The sequence below is a fragment of the Enoplosus armatus genome, chromosome 17 (genome assembly GCF_043641665.1).
Source record: "Enoplosus armatus isolate fEnoArm2 chromosome 17, fEnoArm2.hap1, whole genome shotgun sequence".
NCBI classification, from domain to species: Eukaryota; Metazoa; Chordata; class Actinopteri; order Centrarchiformes; family Enoplosidae; genus Enoplosus; species Enoplosus armatus.
This window is the reverse complement of record NC_092196.1, coordinates 16,524,931-16,544,879: the sequence shown is the minus strand read 5'-3', so window position 1 is coordinate 16,544,879 and position 19,949 is coordinate 16,524,931. Positions and strand designations below refer to the sequence as shown.

The 19,949-nt window shown below is 40.7% G+C and overlaps 1 protein-coding gene across 1 annotated transcript; it reads right to left on the bottom strand.

Moving 5' to 3' along the window:
- Positions 1-66: 66 nt before the first annotated feature.
- Positions 67-18,900, bottom strand: cavin1a (caveolae associated protein 1a). The gene is made up of 2 exons (XM_070923646.1): positions 18,110-18,900; positions 67-3,228 (listed from the first exon to the last, which is right to left on the bottom strand). The coding sequence occupies exons 1-2, from the start codon at positions 18,608-18,610 to the stop codon at positions 2,461-2,463; spliced, it is 1,269 nt and encodes a 422-aa protein (XP_070779747.1). The 5' UTR covers positions 18,611-18,900; the 3' UTR covers positions 67-2,460.
- Between the last annotated feature and the right edge of the window lie 1,049 nt (positions 18,901-19,949).

Below are 19,949 nucleotides of genomic sequence, written 5' to 3'. Positions count from 1 at the left end.
AGCCGATAGTGAAATCAGATAAATAAAAGGTTAAAAATATATAAAATAAAAATAATAGGCAGAAAATATTATTCAGTAAGCTTTTATTTATATTGAAGTGGTCAGGCAAAATAGGCCTTAAAACACAACAGAAAATGCAAACTTCATTATTTGAGTATGAATCAATAACACCAAGAGCATTTAGGTGTCACATTGCATTGCAGCAGTGTGACAGATATTCTTTTCAAAATATTTCTATATAAGCTGTGCTTGACCTACCCACCTCACACTTACGGCAGCCTGTTTTTCTAATAACAGTAGCTCAAAACAAGGCAAAATATACATGGTGCCAAATACATACATTTTTTTAAAAAAGGGACCAATATCTTACAAGTGTTGCAATGTTTGATGTGCTAGACAATAACAATGTTTTTGTCAAAAAATCAATAATATAATAATACTATAATAATTATAAGCACCACTTGATGCTGACATAAATTTCAGTGTGGGTATATGTTAAGCACATACTTACTCTTCACAATAACACACAGACAGACAGACACATCCTTTTTCTCTGTCCTTCTCGCTGTTCTCTATCCTGCTCAGGGCTCAGAGGGAGCACTCTCCTTAATTGCATTCCCCAGCCCATTGATTATTTTAATGGTGTTCCATGCTACACAGTGGGCTTCACATCAAGATCACTCGCAGTCTCTAGGGAGGAAAATGGAAGCCGTATATTCACCTTCCTCCTGTCCGGAGCCCTGTTTGCTTGCTGTTCATGATCAAAAAACTGGCAATGACAATGATCGGACATTGCCATTGCCAGTTTACATCAGGCTCAGGTTAATTACAATCCAGTTATCATGGCTTCCTCTCATCCTGCACAATCGTCTTCTCTAATCTACACTGATAACCTCATTTTATGCATTATGGTCAGACAGCTTTTTTTGTCATTATAATACACAAAATTGCACCTGGTCTCTGCAAAACTCTTGTGGACCGGATCATGCTGTTCCGGTGTTCTGACATTTATTAAAGTACCACTGCATTCATAAAACTTGGCAGTGTGCTGTCTCACTTTGACTGCATTTAGGATGACATTTGCATCGCCACATGTTACGGGTCATTAAACTGTCATCTTGCTCTTCAGACCATCATTTTCCTGCGTGCAATTACCTTGGGAAAATTTAATCGGGTTGTGCAAATGTACTGTGATGAGCTGAGGCCATGGTGACACAGTCATTTTTCTTCTCCTCTGTGCAGAAGTGGAAGTTGGTGAGTACAACATATCCAGATGCAATAAATATAGCGCAGTTAATATACATCAAAACATTACGGTAAATGATGATCAAACCATGTTTTCAAGCATGCATTGTAAAGATATGCCACAGCAAAGGTTACCTACTAAAAGTCACTGACATCAGCTTTGAGTATTTCATTATATTATAGCTGAAAGTTTGAATGAGTGACAAATTAAGGAGATATTTTCCCACGTAATACAGTATAACTTCAATATAACTACTGGTTATTTTAAGGCTTTAAGATCATTTATCACTGTCTTTTTTATCAAAGCACAAAAAATATACTGTACATACAGGATATTGACTTGCTGCCTTGTCTTCAAAAAGGTAAAACATAAGATATTAAAATGATCATTGTAAGCTCACAACAGCTGTTTAGTGCGGTGCCAACAGTACGTTTGAATATTCTGAATTTATCAGACATTACACTTCTATTTTCAGTAATTTACATTTGTAATTTACATTGAGAAACATTATCTTGTAGCATTTGGCACAATGCCTGAGTGTCTGGCAGTAAATATCCTTTATGTCCTAATGCTTTTTTCCATATCAGGGGTAATGTTTTTGTAAACTAGGAAAATATTTCATTCAAGTTCATTCCCACTTGTCTCCTCTCCTCATGCCTCCTCAGTTCTTTATTTCTTCTGTAGGCCTTAAGTTTGCCTACTTGTTTCTTTTTTTGTTTCACATGTGCACATCACTAAACATCACTAAAACCATCCATTAAAACATAAATCCTGCCAACAACGTCCTGTTACCTACCCGTTCATGTGCAGATTATACATTGCAAATTTTATATTACACATTACATTTCAATAACACAGACTATTTATATCTTTTTTTTCTTATAGCTACTCAATTTATCAAACCAACAACAAACAGCAAATACCCTAAACATACAAGTCTAGGATAACCATTCAGCCTGCAGCATGTTTCAAAAGCTAGCCTAGTTTTTGTTTTGTTTTTGTTTGTATGATATGAGAGGAGAACATATGAAAGTCATCCCTGTTAGGTGCAATAAAAAGAGAACGGAAAACAAATGAGATGTCATAGATTGTGATCATGTCTAGAAAGTCCCTACGACGAATACTGTGTCCTTGTGATTGGACTCATTCATCAAGACTGTTCCCCTCTTCATCCTTTTATCTCTCCCTTCACAGCCCTGCAGAGCTGAGATGCTCTAATCGCTTTGGGCCTTCTTTAGGTGGTCTGGCTCCACGCTGACCAGCTGAGCGTCCTCAGTCACCTCCAACAGAGCCTCCATCTCTGGGCTGTCTACACTCACCAGCTCCCCTTCCTCCACCTCCACATGCATACCCAGCCCGTTCTCCTCTCCCCCTGGCTGGCCCTCGGCCTCGGTCACCTCCACCATCTCTGTGTTCTGCACCACCTCCTCCTCCCCTTCTCGGATCTTCTTAACATGGAAGGTGAAGGGGGGCACGCGGTACACAGTGGTCTTGGAGCGAGCGTAGATCGTGTGGTCAGGGGTGAGGGACTTCTTCACCTTGTCTTTGGAGCTCTTCATCTTCACCCTGCGCTCCTGGTTGGGGGTCATGCGGGTCCCAAGCTTGCCCATCTTCTTCTCCAGGCTGTGCTTGGTTTTCTCCAGGTTGTCACGGGTTCTCTGTCTTGTCTTTTCCAGGTTCTCACGGGTTCTTTGCTTGGTCTTCTCCAAGTTCTCCTTGGTCTTTAGCTTGGTCTTCTCCATTTTCTCTTTGGAGAAGGCTTTCTTAATGTTGTCCACTTGCTGCTTGGTGGTGCGTTGGAGCCGCTTGGTACGAGACTCCTCGACAATCTCCTCAATCTCCACCTCCTCATCTGAATTGAGATTGACTGGGAGTCCCTCTCGTTCCTCCTCAGGTATCTGCTCAAGGCCCTCCATGGCTTTACCTTCAGCTACTGTCTCTGCTGTCTTGGGTTTGGATGTCTTTGGAGGCTTCACTTGGTCCTGAGGGAGCAAAATAGGAACAATAAGAAAAACAGAAGACTATTAACACACAGCAGCATTATATTAAGGGATCACAATGTGTGAATTGAATAACATTTTCAATTTGACATTTAGTACAATATTAGCAGAAATTGTGCCACACTGATTGTATTGTATGATTTATGTAAATTATGGAATTTAATTTAATATGTCATGAGAAAATTATCAGCCTGAGAAAGTGAAATTAATGGCCTTTGGGTGACAAATGAAATTGAAAATATGAGCATGACGTGTCACCTACACATTCAACATTTCACTGCTCGTAGCTAGTGTAGAGTGCCATCTAGTGGTGTCAGTCAGATGCCAACAATCAACTGACAACATGGCTACACCCAGTTATTTTACACTTCAAGTCTTAGAAATATAAGAACATAGGCTGGTGTGGTCACCAGTGTGTGGTCATGTATTGTATACCACACATCTGAAATAATAATGAAACAACAGGGATTAAAAGAAAACCAATAGTATCTGCAGCTCCACAGTCATATTGAAACTAAAGCCAACAGGTTGTTACATCTAACCACAGGTTTAGGTCCTGCCATTTTGCTATCATTTCTCTATAAAAACTTAAACACACACACTTTGTTGTGACTTAAAGGCCTAATTTTCGATCAATCCAACAGGAAACAAAGAAGACCTTGAGGTGATTTTACAGATAAAAATGTTTGGAAAATGTCTTATAATTTATAATGCTGCTTTCACTTGACTGGAGAGACTTTGTGGTTACCAGAAGTATGACTACGACTCACTTATACAGCAATACAGAAAAATTGCCCTCACATTTCACATTTACATTTTTTCTTAGTCTTTACCACTTGGGGAAAAAGGTCTACAATTCCAAAATGCACACAAAGTTACTGGAGGGTTTTCTAAGGACTCCATGAAGAAAAGAATGTCATCCCCCTAACAGCATGTCTGTGACCCCTGGAGGGATTAGAGGTCCCACCCTGCTACACCTCAGTGCTACACCTGACTGCTTCAATTTATATTTAATCTTTGCACCATCATCATCTTCTCTGACTTTGTAGATACAATCAATGTTACATTATATATAATTAAAAAACATAATAAAAACATGAGTCACCATGTCCTTCCCACTGCATATTCCTGTGCCATCATAGGAAACTAGAGTTAGACCGGTGGGGGTTTTATGAAGGGCAAAATTTATGCTGATATTTTGTATTGATGCGGCAATTTTAATTACTGTGACATAACTGACATTAACTGTGACATTTTGTACATTTTGATGAATTCATTTTTTTTTTTTTTTTTATTTACAGAAATGTCTCTAAAACAGCAATTAAACTTTCATGCAATGTAAAATGTTTGTCTAAAATCTTTAAGGCTTAGCAGATAGATCTTTTATGCAAATAACCTCAAAAATTAAACCAAATGAAAGCATGAAAGCTGAATTTGAGAAAAATAAAATATGTCTCCTCCTCAGTTTTGTCCAATATTGACCCAGTGGAGCAATGAGGTCAATAAATGTGATTATTGTCAGCCTGTTGCCACATGCAGACTCAATCTCCCACAATTTAAACTGACTGATAGCAGATGTATGTTTATCTTCTCCACCATAAAATGGATTAATTGAGAAAATTGTAAAAAAAAACAAATTAATCACCATCACCATGTCAACAGATTCAGTTTCACTTCACTTCATGTCTGACACAAGTGAGCATCTTCATCATCTAATCTCATTTGAAGCGTAATCACTCTCCTTCCCCCCCGCCTAGCTGTCACTTGAGATTAAGTCATTGCTGGTTCTACTCTCTATGGTTGTATTTTTTGGAACTCTTCCTCTTCTCTCATCCTCTTCTCCTCTCATCTCTTGACACAAGCAACAAGGACTACATCCCCTTCAGCCTGCATGTATTGCATTTTAGTCCCTGAGTGGCTACTCACGTCACAGAGAAATGTCTTGCAAGTCAGCTTCTTCACAAGCAGGACATCGGAGGTAGATTAGATACACATTACTCATTTAATAGAGTAGAGCACAGGAAAAGAGAGCCAACATGAGAGGAGGAAGCGTGTCAGAACGCGTTTGAGGGATGTCAAGAAGTGTGAAGAAGTATAAAAATATAAAGAAATATTTACTTTTCCTCAAAACAAGTGAAGGTATATAGCTTCACTTCTTATGAGATTGAAGGATTGAGACATGTCTTGAAAACACTGATATTGACAGTGACAAATCAAGTAGCATAAGGGTTCAAAAACTGATACTTGAGATCTCAGGTTTTGTAGTGTTATGTCATTAGTAACTTGCAATATTTATAGTGAAATTGGATTTCAATACTGTATCGAACTTCTGAAAGAAAAAAAAACAAAAAACACCTGTTAGTTCATGTGATCGGCACATCTCCCAGGGCAGTTCAAATACTGCCATACGATCCAATCATAAAATGGACATTGCCTCCTTATCTGGTGCCGTGTATGATGTGGGCTTGGCCGACCCGCTCTGTATGGGTTTATTTTGGGCTGGCCTTTCCCTCTCCTAGGATTCCATCTATCGTTCTCTGGCTACCGGCCAGAGCAGCTTTCAGTCCTACTGCCACCCCCCACCCTCCCCTCTTGCACAGCAACAGATAAACACAGCGCCCTGTCACCATGGCAACCACATGCTCATGTTGTCTCTGGTGGGTGGTGAAGTATAGCTGGATAAACAGCTGACATTTCTACAACAATATACCAACTTGAGGTTCTGAGTTGTGAGCATATTGCAATTAAACTAAAATAAATACTGCACCTGCTTTGCAGACATGCACACGCATGAGTGCATAACCCTACCACAACATTTTCCCATAGATTCTGTTGGAAAACTCCTGAAATGTCCTGAAATGTGACCAGATTTTTGACTAGAATGTAACGAAGATTTGAAGATAAACAGACACACAGTAAACGTGTACTCACAGTGACATAAAGTACATAAAAACACTGAAAACGGTGAATAGCTGTTTAAGAGGCTGTTCAGGTGACCTCATATGTCAAAACTTGCATGCTGCTGTGAAGTGAGTTTGGCTGGTGGGCTAAACTTGAAAGCCAGTCTGTTGTACATCAAAAGAATATATATATCAGTGCATCTCTTATGTTCCTGGAGATTCATTCCAAAAGACAACCTTTGTGTGTAACACACAGAAACAAATGCATAACTATACATGCGTATTCATGCTGACACGTGCACACCCACCCTCACACACAGAAATGCTGACAGATTTTTTCATGAGGCCAAACTGTGAACATTTTTCATAAGAAGTAGCAGCTCTAACGCCTGAACAGGAAGCTTCTGCAGCCAATGGAAAAACAGCAGCGCACAGCATCCTGGGAACAGCTGAGGTCATATAAAACCAGGTAATTACAACATGGTCCAGGACCATGTCAGCTCCATACCTCACTAAAGCTATGTACTGTTTAATCAAGACACATCCTGAGCGAAACATTTTACTGTCTAAAACTCAACTTGTCAGAGCACTGGACAAACTACGTAATGGTGACACTGTTTATAAATGACCTCAAACCTAGTTTGGCATGTCTTGTTAATAAGCTAATATGGGCAAATATATTTTTAAAATGGTTCAATCTTTTTTTAGACTTTCAAGGCTTGTGGGAACATTTTGTTTTTTACATTCTTAAAACTTGACTCAGCCCACTGTATCTGTGGAAATTGTGATAATATCAGCAGAACTTGTTTGGGTTTCCCTGCCTGATTACAAAGCAAGAGACTAGGAGCTAGAGGAAGAACATGGTAAGTCCATTAGTGTCCTTGTGGTACCTTCTTCTCTCTTCCCATTTACCAGCAACGGAAAAGGTGGCACTCTGTGTGTGTGTTTACTGGCAGGTGCCAGGGGAATGGTGACTGAGTGTATGTGTGTCTCCTCAATGAGAAGGAGGTCTGTTGCTAATGTTTCTTTTCTCCAAGAGTGGCATAAATCATACCTCATGGAAAAGTTGGCTAGAGGGAGAGGGAACTCTCTCTGAGTGAGTGTGTGTGTGTTTGTGAGTGTTTGATTTGCTTGGACAAGCCAACAACTGTCTGAGCCGTCTCTGAGAGGGAGGCACAACACAGGAGATGCAATTAAAAAGTCCCAGCAGAGGGGAAAGATTTTGGTAAACAGCTAAGACCTATCGAGGAAAAGCAAGTGAGACAGGAATGTTAAAACAGGCAGGAAGCAGGGCAAGAAGATCTGTGGGAGATAAGCAGTGCCTTCTGCTTTGGCAAATTGGGTACTAATAAAGATTAGACCAGAATGTTCTCAACCTTTGGTAAAAAACAATGTAATCCTAAAAAAATCCTTATAAGTTATATGAAGTTCATATAACAACAGCAATGCTTTTTCATTGTCTAAATATTATCAGGGGCAAAATGTTCTCTGTCTGACTCATACGAGGTCTCGAGGGATAATTTAATCACTGACTGTTACCATGGACAACTGAGCAAACAGTGTTCTCAATCAGCACTATACAGAGACCACAGCAGCTCAGACTAAAGCTTGGCGTCTGCCTTTCTCCATCCCTGTCTCTCTATCTGCTGTTACAAGAGCTTCACTAATCCAGCTGGTCCAATATTATACAGTTATTTAAATATGTTGTCGCCCACAATGATGTCAGCAATTAATAAAATAATGAAATGGCTGTGTCATATGTGAGGGATTCTTTTTTTGATTTGTTTTTGATTGCACACATTTTATAACCATGTTGTCTGCTCTGTGCTATTAATTGTAAGGTGTTCAGTTTGTGTTATGTGCAATTATTTTAAAAACTTACATTAATTATATATTAATGTATTATATTCCAAATAAATATACATTTATAGTACTAAATATTCTGTATTTATTACAGTGATCCTATTAGTAACATAATGCAAAGCATTATTCAAGCAAATCCAAGCAAGGAATATATTCTGATTGCATACATTGTTTTTTTGTTTGGATAAATGCATTTTATTTATATTCAATTTTCATTTATAGTTTATAGTATATGTAATAATATCAATACCTGAGCTGTAAAGAAGAGTAGCACGGTTGACTTTTGTTTAGATAACAAATCCATGCACATTAACATTCACGATCCTGATCCACCTACATGCATGCAGACACTTAGCAACTTGCTTGCTTGCAGATAAACACATACACACAAACACACACACACACCATTCCTTTTAAGGCAGTGTGATGAAAGGCCTCTCCGGTGAGTCACAGGAGCAGCTGTCTGAGCCTATCCAGTCCTTGCAGCTGTGCACCGAGCTTTCACAATGAGTGATATCACGGATCCTTGTGCCCCTCCAGGACGGGAGAAGGCCAAATGAGAGATTGACATGAAACAGAGGTGGATGTTCGTGTGTGAGAGCCCTGTATAGGCCTGAATGGCGATGCTTTGATCCCTAAAGAGTGCTAAAATAAGGACTCGAATGTGCTCTGGTCATTAATATTGATGCCTCCCACACTCTCCTGAATAAGACTCAAACAATTCACAGATGACTGGTCCAGCCGCCTGCTACCTCAGGTATTTTGGGGTGACTCTTATGACTGAGGGCACAATGCAAATTCTGTTTCACGAAGCTGTCGTATTTCTTTTAGAACAGCCTACTCTGATGGTGCCATGTTTAAGAGTCCGGTGGGTAATGGAAATAACCAATCGCGGTCTGTCTATAGACAGATTCATCCAAAGACAGGGGCTCTGTGTACCACATAGCCAACACGGCTATGTCATGTTACAGTGCACACCACAGGAAGGGAGTTCCTTGGTTTTTCTGTCACAGTAATTTGTGATTTCACACACAGGGACCTGAAGAGGGAAGCCCTTTTCCACAGCTCAGCCTTCCCACATCCATGACTCTGAAACCACTGGAATCCCAGGGTTAGTCCCATGCAAAGATAGAAAATGTACTTTTCCATTTACGCCTCTGTGTGAACTGGCAGCTACAGTGCTGGAATATGTTATATAACTATCCCTTCACTAAAGGGCTACAATATATTTCAGCCAAAGTTAACAACTCTCAGTTCATATTTTTCATTCATGTGCTTGGAAGATGAGATTTTCACATCCAGCTGCAGTGAGCATGAAGATTTTTTATTATTTAAAAGTTTTACTTAAGTGAAACAGTGTCTTTCAATTATTCATAGTGTAAAGTGCAAAACCCAAATTACCACTTTACAGGATAATGTGATGTGTGAATCAATTGAGGGCAAGAATAAGCTGCCAACATGAATACAGTACTGGGCCCAACTTTAGGAAACTATAACTACTGAATTACTTTGGGCCAATATGATGATTCATGTACAATAACATCTGCCAAATAACACCAGGGGCATGAGAGGAAAGGCCACCAGCCAATCACCCACACTGCTGTGCTTTGAATTGAGCTATTGTTCGTGTGATACTGAATAATGTAACTGGGACATTATAGATGGAAAAACTGACAAGCTGTAGAGCTTTTATTCTGTGTTTGTTGCTCAAAAACATGAGCCACTGAGCTGTCTTGGTATTGACTTGCAATAAGAAAATGACTTGTTATTTTAATGGATCTCTTATGGAAGTAATCAAATACTGTATTTAGCTGAGATGCAAACAATATTCCAAAAATTTGGATGAATACTTTCCTTCCCGAGAAAATGTGTGTTGTACCCTCTAAACAAAATTGTGTATTTATGTGAGAAACTAAGAAAGTAGGACACAATTTTAAAATATAGTCAAACGTTTCTATTATTTATAGATTAATCATCCTAAACATCCATGTGCATGCAAAGCCTAATCCCAAGGGTACCCAAAACCTGGCACACTCACAGTGACAGCCTATAACTCACATACCAGTCACAAGAACAGCGAGCCGCCGCAGCAGCAGTGGGAAATATACCATAAGGGTAACCTGACTGTTACCCTGCACTTCAGACTGAAGGTTTGCACTTTCAGACACAGCCTCTTAAATTACAGTGATAACAGTTACTTATATTAATAGTAAATGTATGGATGCTGCTTTAACAGCAACTTTCTGTATTACTAAAATAAACCAATGCTTTAAAAGCACGCCTCTAGTGGCACCTAGATTCACTGGTAGTTTTAGTTTTATTTGCAGAGACTGGTGTTTAACCTGTCTGTCCACAGACTGTGCTGTGCACAGTTTTCATTGAGAAAGCTTTTCAATTAATGGTAAAATAACAGAAGCATAGAGTATGAAGCCAACAACTAAGGGTATGTAGTCAAACACATTTATCTGGAAATAAGCCCACAAAAACACACAAAATGCTATTAATCAATCAATTGGTGCTGCTGACCGCTAAATTCAGACCTACTCAATGAAACAGGATACTACACCATTCCATTGCTTGTGGTGTATTTATAATCAAAAGCAACACAGCGGTTTCCTTTAATATACCAACTCAGATAATTTTGCCAACTTTTAATTTTGGCTGTGGCCTCGTAGATGAAGGGAGTGCCTACAAATCTTGGAATAAACAGCACGGAGGGTATCTGCAGCTCACACTGAGTTGTGATGAGGTATGAGGACACATTTCTGTTAGCTGGCCAAGACGCTGGATGACAACTACAACTGTTCAAATCAAGGGGTGACCTGATCGGTCTCCCAGCTGGTAAATCCTGTCTGCTGAGATCAGGCATCAGGACACATAAAATGTAGTTGTTTTAATAGGAGCAACTCCTGAGGGTCCTCTTGTGGACCTGGAGAAGCAGTTCCCAAACACAACTGGACTGTATCATACTGTAAGGTGCTGTACACAAGCAGATGTATGCACACACGTACATGTACACACACTAGCACACACTCACTGGGATTGATTGAAAACTAGTTGTTGGTGTTTTAAAGCAGAATAAGATAATGCACAATAACAACTCATACATTTGTGTCCCCAAATAACTCAACAACTGAACTCATATTCCCTCTAAACAACATCAACACACAACATATGAAAGTGTCCTAAATGCACAGTATGTAAATCACACAATGTCTAAAACCTTTTAAGTGCTGTGGTAGATTTAATTTGTAATTAACACATAGCAGTCCACTCAGTCTCACTCATCAACCAAGAAATAAACGGATAGATCTAAATGTAGACGATAATAATAATATATAGACACGTGTTTCCGTGTGTTGAAATAGCATGGATCCTCTTTCAGCTGTAAAAACTGTATCGTAATGACAGGAGCACAGGAAAGGCTACAATAACACCATCAGCAAATCCACCTCCTATTTCTCAGACACACACACCACAGAGTGTTGTACACTCGATCTGAAAAAGCAGAACAGAGAGCAAATGTACTGGATGTGAGTATATAAAATGACATCTGGGCCAATTATGCCACACCAACCTTTAATCCTTAGTCAGCTTTAAGTGTTCAAAAAGGTCGATCTCTTCATATATTTTTACATTCTTTATATGACCATGTCAGCTTGCAAATTCATCTTTGCTTTACACGAGCAAAGAAAACAAGGTGAACAATAGCACAGGATGCTGGCCGGTACACTCCTGTTTTCAGAACACACTCATTTTACACAAGTGACATCAAAGACAGAAAGAAAGGATACTGGTTTAGATCTTTCCAAAATATAAAAGAATTACAAACAAAACGTAAAAAGGATTGTTCTTGCTTAGGGTTGAGTTCGCTTGTTCCTTGTGGCGTACAAAAAGTGTGTGTGTGACTGTGTGTGTGCATCAGAGAAATTAAGAGAGCGGATCAGAGTGTTACAACAACCAGATGAGAAGAAGATGAGAGGAAGAGACAAAAAGGAAATAAAAGGTTGACTTTAAAGGAATATTTGCTTTCTTGCCGAGAGTTAGATGAGAAGATCAATACCTCTCTCATCTGGGCGGAAAATATGAAGTTACTGCTAGCTCAGCTCAACACAAAGACAGGAGACAGGGTGAAACAAAGGCAACAAATCCAACTACCAGCACCTCTAGAGCTCACTAGTTCACAGTCTTGTTTGTTTAATATGTATAAAAGTGTAAAAACATGCACTAGACTATTTCTTGACTGGGCGCGGTAACTTCCTGTAGTCTCCTCTGGTTGCCTGGAAATGGTAACAAAACTCCAGGAAGTGACGGCGCCCGTCCAAGAAATAATGCAGCAACCAGTCATTGCTGCATTTTGTGCGGATTAAACAAACAGGACATAATGTGTTAATTAGAGGTTCATTAGGTTAATTTAGAGGTGCTGAGGAGCCAGGCTAGCTGTTTCAACCTGTGTCCAGTTTTTGTGCTAATAAGCGAACAGGTTGATGGATGTAGCCTCATATTTAGCGTAAAGACATGAGTGTTGTATCAATCATCTCATCTGCAAAGAAGGGAAAAAGTATATATATTTTTTCTTTTTATTATAGTACATACTGTATATCAGAATTTGTTTTCTCATGTATGAACATGAACTATGGGATGGCTTTTTACATGCAGAGGCTCACATGCCACCGAGTGCTGGAACTCAGAACTGGCTTGACACAGAAGCTGACATGCAACAGTGAAATGTGGAGCCTGCCAGATATCTTTCCACGAGCCCAGGAAAGAGAGTGCAGGAGTAAAAGGACAGAGAGGAGAGACTGGAAGAGAACAACATAGTGTACAAGTACTGTAGCAAATACTGAATGAGCTGTGCCCTTGGTTCTGGATTAGAGTCTGAGTTGGAGTAGAAGGGGCTAAGTTGATAGTGGGAGTGACAGGGAAGAGAAACTGAAGAAGGGAGGAAACAAGTGGGCATGTTGGCAGGAGAGGCAGAGAGATGCCAGCGGGGTGAATCACAACACTAACTTGGTGCTGCTGGTCGAGTGCTTTTTGGTCAAGTTGGTTGCTCTTGCCTGCAAGGGGTTGGCTAAGTGCTTCATAACTACCCTCTCTGTAATGAGGTTGAGATCTGATTTATGCCTGATAACAAAGATTCAGTGAGCTGAAGTGGCCAAAAGCCATGGCTGGATCACTACGTCTGGAGTAAGTGGAATTGAGTTATTACAGAGTCTGGGCAGGGTTAAAAGCTATTAAAGAAAAGTGGGCTGGGGCGGGTGGCGAGGCTTGTTGGCTGCGATCTGAGCTCTGGAGGATCTGTGAGGTTGGTGTGGAATAAGTAGACTGTAACTGAGAAGTCTTACATCTCCCTGATAGAGTTGACCACATGGCTATCACTGTCCTTGAGCTGCAGCCAAACACACCCTGATTCCAGACGCACAGCAATACTGTCTCACACTCTGATGGACAACACTATCACAATGCATAAAGTGGATTAATCCACATTATTAAATAGATAATGCACATTATGAAACCCCAGCTCTCATTGGCAGAGTCACAGTTTAAAGTACCTAATTAAAGCACACAGTTCCCCTTATAAAACTAAAAGGAGCTCACACTAGTACTTGAATCACATGGTAACCATGGTGTTTGGCTATAGTTACAAAGTACGTAGATCCACAGAATTAGGACATTTAAAGGAGAAATCCACCAATTTTACACATCCTGGGAAGTACAACTACATATGAGGGAGCTGCGTGAAATGGGATGAATTGCCTCAAGTGATGTCACTTGAGTCAGCGGTGGTTGGGGCTGCAGACGACAAGTTTGAGAATGAAATAAATCTGGGGATGTGGAGTTAGAAAGAAGTGAGTTTACCAGACCCTTGTAGCTCCTCATTTCTGCTTGAGGCCAGTGGCTAGAGGCTACATTAGCTGCTATTAGCATAATGCACCGGAATCTCCAATGGAACGGTTGGGGCTCGAGTTGCATTGTGGGTAACATAGGTACCGTGTTTTAGCAAGCATCGACTTTTTTAACTGTCAAATTAACTTTTTCATTCATAAATTGTTAATATCTATTCTTGGCAGATGGAGTTTTGAGACACAACACAAAAAAATGGCTTGATAAATGGTGATTTTCGGTCATGACTTGTTGGTCAACGTCTGACGCATTTTAAACCAAAGTCAGCTTTGTTGTTCCAGTTGGGTTGAACAGCATTAGATTCATTGGGTGACTCCACTGACGGCCGAGCACTGATATATGAAGTATGATTGTTTTCCAGGGAAGAATTGCTTCATCTCTGATAAGCTGGTTCACTTTAGTTATGCTAACAGAACTACCTCAAATCAGAGCTAAAGCAAAAAAGGCAAAGAAAAAGTTCCCTCGGTCCCAACGTGTTGAAAAGAATCAGCACGAAGCCCGGTCCATTGGCCCAGATGTGCCTGGTCTCTGAGGAAGAGCAGGAGGCTCAGGTATTAGGGCGGGGCACCACCACTATGGCAGCTGTCTGGCAAGATGATACCTTTTTTCCTCTCCATCAGGCATCATATCATATCATATCAGGCAGCTGAGAAACTGGAAAATGATGACTAATTACAATATCTTAATAGTTCATTACTGTTTTTTCAAGCAAAAATGTTAATCATGCATAACAGGAGCTAACACCTTTTAGCTGTTCAAAAAGACAAGCACTTCTTCCTTATGACTTGAATAAGGAGTTGCTACAGAAAACAGAAAAGGAACAAACAGAGACAAACACATAGAGGGACATTTACAATCATTATATTACAACCATCATGAGGCTTTAATGAGAAAGCCACAATATTATTTCTAAACCATTTCATCAGAATTTTGTTGTTAACAGCGGTAAGTATATTTCCTGACAGCTTTCTAAGGAAATAAACTTGGATTCATTTGGAATGATTGCGTTTCTCCTGGAACGACAATTGGTCTATAAAAGACAGCAATGTTAGATGCAATATGGTCAGAGCAGAGAAACGCAGGGAGGGCGTGAAAGCAGGGCCCCATTAGATCAGTGGCCGTCTGCGGCCCTCAGAGCTCTGATGACAGGCTGGTTGGGCCGCAGTGAGACCCTCAGCTGCTGCAAGGTCACTAAACGAAGCAGCATAATTATGGTTCTAATGAGGATGTTCTTTCCAAGAGAGACCACAGTGAGGCTGGTTCATATTTCAGTCTCATGAGAAACCACAGAAACACTATTGTTTTAGCATTATTCAAATGTATATGCAGTCGATAGAGTGAGATCTGTTAAAAATATTGTGATGCATATCTGAAATACAGCGGTGAAATGTAACTAAGTACATTTACTCAAGTGCTGTACCATTTTGAGGTACTTTACTTGATTATTTCCATTTTATGCTACTTTATACTTCTACTCCACTACATTTCGGGGGCAAATACTGTACTTTTCATTCCACTACATATTTTTGACGACTTTAGTCAGTAGTTACTTTGCAGATTCAGATTATTAACACAAAATATAATCAATTAATAAATTGCAGTGCAAAATGTAGTGTTATAAATGAAGCTTCCTTGCTTAATTAAAGCAGTTAACATTAGCTCCACCTTTACCAACGGCAACATCAGTGATGCTTACAAACTGATGCATCAATTGTTAGAATCAAATAATATACAATAATGTAATATATATCTGAAATGGACCATTCTGCATAATAAGTACTTTTACTTTGTATTTCTACACTGTGTTGAATACTTTCTCCACCACTGCTGATATGTAATGTACATTTGGTAAACGCACCTTCACTGCCCCACCCTGCTGTTGCCGGGGGATCCTGCATGCTACCATCGTTGCAGGTTTAATTATAAAGCATCACTGTCAAAGTCTTTCCATGGTAGAAATTGTGAAGTATGTGGCTATTCTCAGAGTGACAGGAGAGAAAAACACGGCAGCTACAGTTAAAGCTGGTATCAGTTTAACAAAGTAACTGTGACAATGTTTCACTTGTCTTACTCATATTTTTGCTTCGCTTGACGTTGACACTGTAGGTGAAAGGCAGTATTGGTGAGGAATGGCCACACACACACACAGACGTGCGCACACACACAGATTGGTATTACTATACTTGTGAGGACACTTACACTAACTCCACGGACGTTTGCAGTAACCTTAACCATAACCTCCACATGCCTAACCATAACCCTGACCTCATCCTTAACGTAATTCTAAAAGTATCCCACACTAACACATTAACACACAAACAGACAGTGGAAAGGGGTGAAACCTGACAGAGAGCCAGTGTTGATTTGTAATGCTGCCAATATCTGACCAGCCTATCTGTCGGTCAATTGAACTGGACACGATGCAGCCATCCTCTGGCAATAAATAGATCGTGGGAGCCCGAAACAGCTACTGCAACATGGGAGCTACAGCTCGTACAACCGCTTTGAAAACGTGACAGTAACCAAGTGTAGACAGTGATAAGAGCTGATACAGCTGAGACAACACCAGCAGGAAATGATTTAGAATGAATTCAATCCAATAAAGTCTGCTGAAACACGACCAAAACTTAGAGTCAGAATAAAAACTAAGCTTTACAAATTAGTGCAAGTTCTTGAAACAAGTTCCACATCTGCAAACTGGTCACTCCTTTTATGTACAGTGTCCTACACTGACAATTGCACACAGACATGCAGTTAAAAACGCTCACAGTAGACCACGCAGTCACTAACAGCAGGAGGCACCTGCTTTGCAGAGTAATTTATTAAGGCCTAGCATCTATGATTGGATTTCTGCTAGATGCCAATAGTGTAACCTGCTTCCACAGTGGACATCCCAGGAGGAGGGTGTGAAGACGTTTGCCTGCCAATACAGATTCTGAAGTGAGCTCTACACACGAGAGTCTTGCAACTCTCAGATTCACTGTTACTAATGTTTTCAAAGAAAATCTTCTCCCTTTTCCAGGTTGCATATTGCAGAGGTTATGATGTGACGACCACTGACATTTTCTTGAGCTGTCATTTGATTTGTGGTCTGATGACAAATTCCAGATCAAAGGGCACGAGACTTTTTTACACACAAAATAAACTAATGTTAAAGTGCTGCGTGCATGATGTAAGCTGTGAGTCTACCAGCCAGACATGACAGCACATCCTGCTTCACTGAGACCGGTCAATGCTTCACTGTCACACCTGAATTCATATTGTGTCCTTTAAGTTTTTCTTTTTTCTTTTTTCTTTCTAAGATGTTCATGGTCCAAAGTGTTTCTCTGAGGAGAAGCAACCATGCTCCCAAAAACAAACACTCACACTTCCCAGGTATTCAAGTTTGTGCACCATGCATGTCAGTGTGTCCAACGTCTGAGAAATCTTAATAATAAATACTACATCTTCATCTTACATGGCAGCAGCCTGCCAGCTATCGGCTCTCTGAGCACTCAGAGGTGGGGCGCTGGTTCTGTCTCAAGTCGCCCTTCATTCCAGTGTTTATAGGCCTTATATTTTTATTTACACGCACTAGTCTTTAAATAGTTTCATTGGGTAATCATGAAGTCCTGTGGAGTGGGAGGGGTAACTATCTGCCTTCATTTTTCCATGGAAGCTATTAGTATTCCCTTCATCGGTGAGAGGAGGAATCCACCTCTCACTGAGCGTGACTACAAATTATACAACAGCTACTAAATAGTGGACTGCAGTGATTTTTAATTAACTGTTACAGCATTAAGTTTTAGGAAAAAGTGATTCAGACATTTATATCATGGAAACCACAGAGCTGAAGCTTTGGCTGGCATCTCGTATCCTGAGAAACTATTACGCCCCCTTTTCATTTTCACTAACGGGCATCAACTCTCGCCTCAGTGTGACTCTAACTTTCTCTGGTGAGATGATGTCAAGAGGCTGCTCTGATGCTTTCATAGCTTTTCAGGTACATTTCATACTCCCTGCCAACTGTGATGTGGGGAATGCATGTACTACGAGTGCATCTTTAGCAAATTCACCTCAACAGCCACATGTAAAGTGTCACCACCACATTCTCAAACAAAGATTATCTGCTGTTACTTAGTCCACCCTGTGATGAAAACATTAAAAGAACAAGCTCATAAGCACACTGCAGCCCTCAGTATTCCCCCCCACCTCACCTGGTAGATGAGGACTTTGAAGTTGCGTCTCTTGAGCAGCTCGTTCTCGTTGCTCTCCAGCTTCTTGATCTGGCCTGCCTGCTTCTCCAGGTTGCTGCGCACCGTCTTGACGTTGACGCTGACCTTGCGTACCTTTTCCAGCATTTTGTTGACAGTGTTGGCTGTGCCGATGTGGTTCTTGGACAATTTAGCCAGCTCCCCTTGGATGGTTGACACTGACTTCTCCATGGCCTCCTGCCGGGCCTCCAGCCCATTCTGGGTCTGCTGGATCTGGTCTACCACCCCGATAATCTTGTCTAACAGAGACAGGACCATGACCCCGTTCATCTGCGCTTCACTCTTGCCTCCAGAGCCAGTGGCCAGAACCAGATCCACCTCCTCAGCAGGGTCATCATCATCGACTGCCGGCTCGGTGGCAGCACTCACCAGAGCTACCTCTTCATCATCATAAGGCACGTCTTTTAGGGCTGCGTGCTCCTTCTTGACACCTGTATCCGCCATGGCTGTCAACTCCAAATACAAGCTGCCTGCTCACTCACTGCAGATAAAAATACACTACTGAAAAACAACCTGCAGGAGCCACGCTGCATACAACTCAGTGCCTAATCCTTTCTCTTTGCTTTCAGACAACTTTCTGGACCACTTGTTTGCCTCTTCCTAGTCTACTTTACTCTTTAAACTTTCTCTTCACCCTCGGTCTCATGCACTCTGTCTCTCTCTGCCTCTGCTCTGGGATGCCAGCCAGCCAAGGGGAGTAGGGCCTCTCACAGCTGAGGCATGTGTGCCCTGACTCAAATGCCTCTGCTCTCTGTGAAACCAACCAGTCAAACTTTTTCCTTCTTACATGTGGCCCCCGCCCCCCGGCTCCCCCTGCTCCTGGGGCTCCACCCCATTCTGTCCCCACAGACCAGCAGACCTCCAGACTCCACCTCTTATGGGGACATGACACTCTCCTATCACACAGGGAAAGGTGAGGGCCAGCAGAGGTTCAGACCAGTGAAATGTGACATTTAACATTCACAGAATCTGAAATCCTGGTTACTCTCTCTCATTTGTTTTGAAATATTCACCAGATGTTGTCACATCTGCATTGACGCTGCTTTGACAAATGCAGTGTTGCAGTTCTTCACCGTCACCACAAGAGGGCAGTGAACATCCATGATTCTAAGTAGATTCAGGTCAACCAGCATCTTCACCTGTCAAGAGAACAGATTTACTGGCTATTGTTTAGAATATGTGAACATTTTTCTAGCATTGTTTTATCTAATTTATAATAATTTTAATACTGTCTGGTTATATGATATGTTTTGTGGTCACTCAAGAGTGTCTTCTCTGCTTGTTGAACATTTTTAGCAGTTAGACTGGTCTCAACTCCAGAAAACTGTTGTTAAAACAGCTCTTTATTCACACAGTTATTGCAAAACTGATATTACTGTTGTTATTCATAAAACAAATTAATATGAATAACGATTATACTGATATTAGCATTGTGTGTGACGCTAGATTGATTTGACGGTTGACCTGAGTGAATTTAAAGTCATGTGTTTTCTGCCCTCCAGTGGTCAAAACGTGGAACGACAAGCTAACAGTGAATATGCTAAATTACCGTGAATGCAGACATGACAGCGTAGTTTGACTTCCGGTGAATACCTTCAAAGTACAGTGACCAAACGTAGGCAATTATCATGAAATCAAGAAATGATCATGAAATCATCTTCAGCCCACACTATTCAATAGTTAACTTAATAATGTTCAAACAGCTCTGCAATAAATACTACCTTCGTGAAAATGTTGCGTTCATCTCCAATTACTTATTAGGCGGTGATGGTGCGGGGTGCCT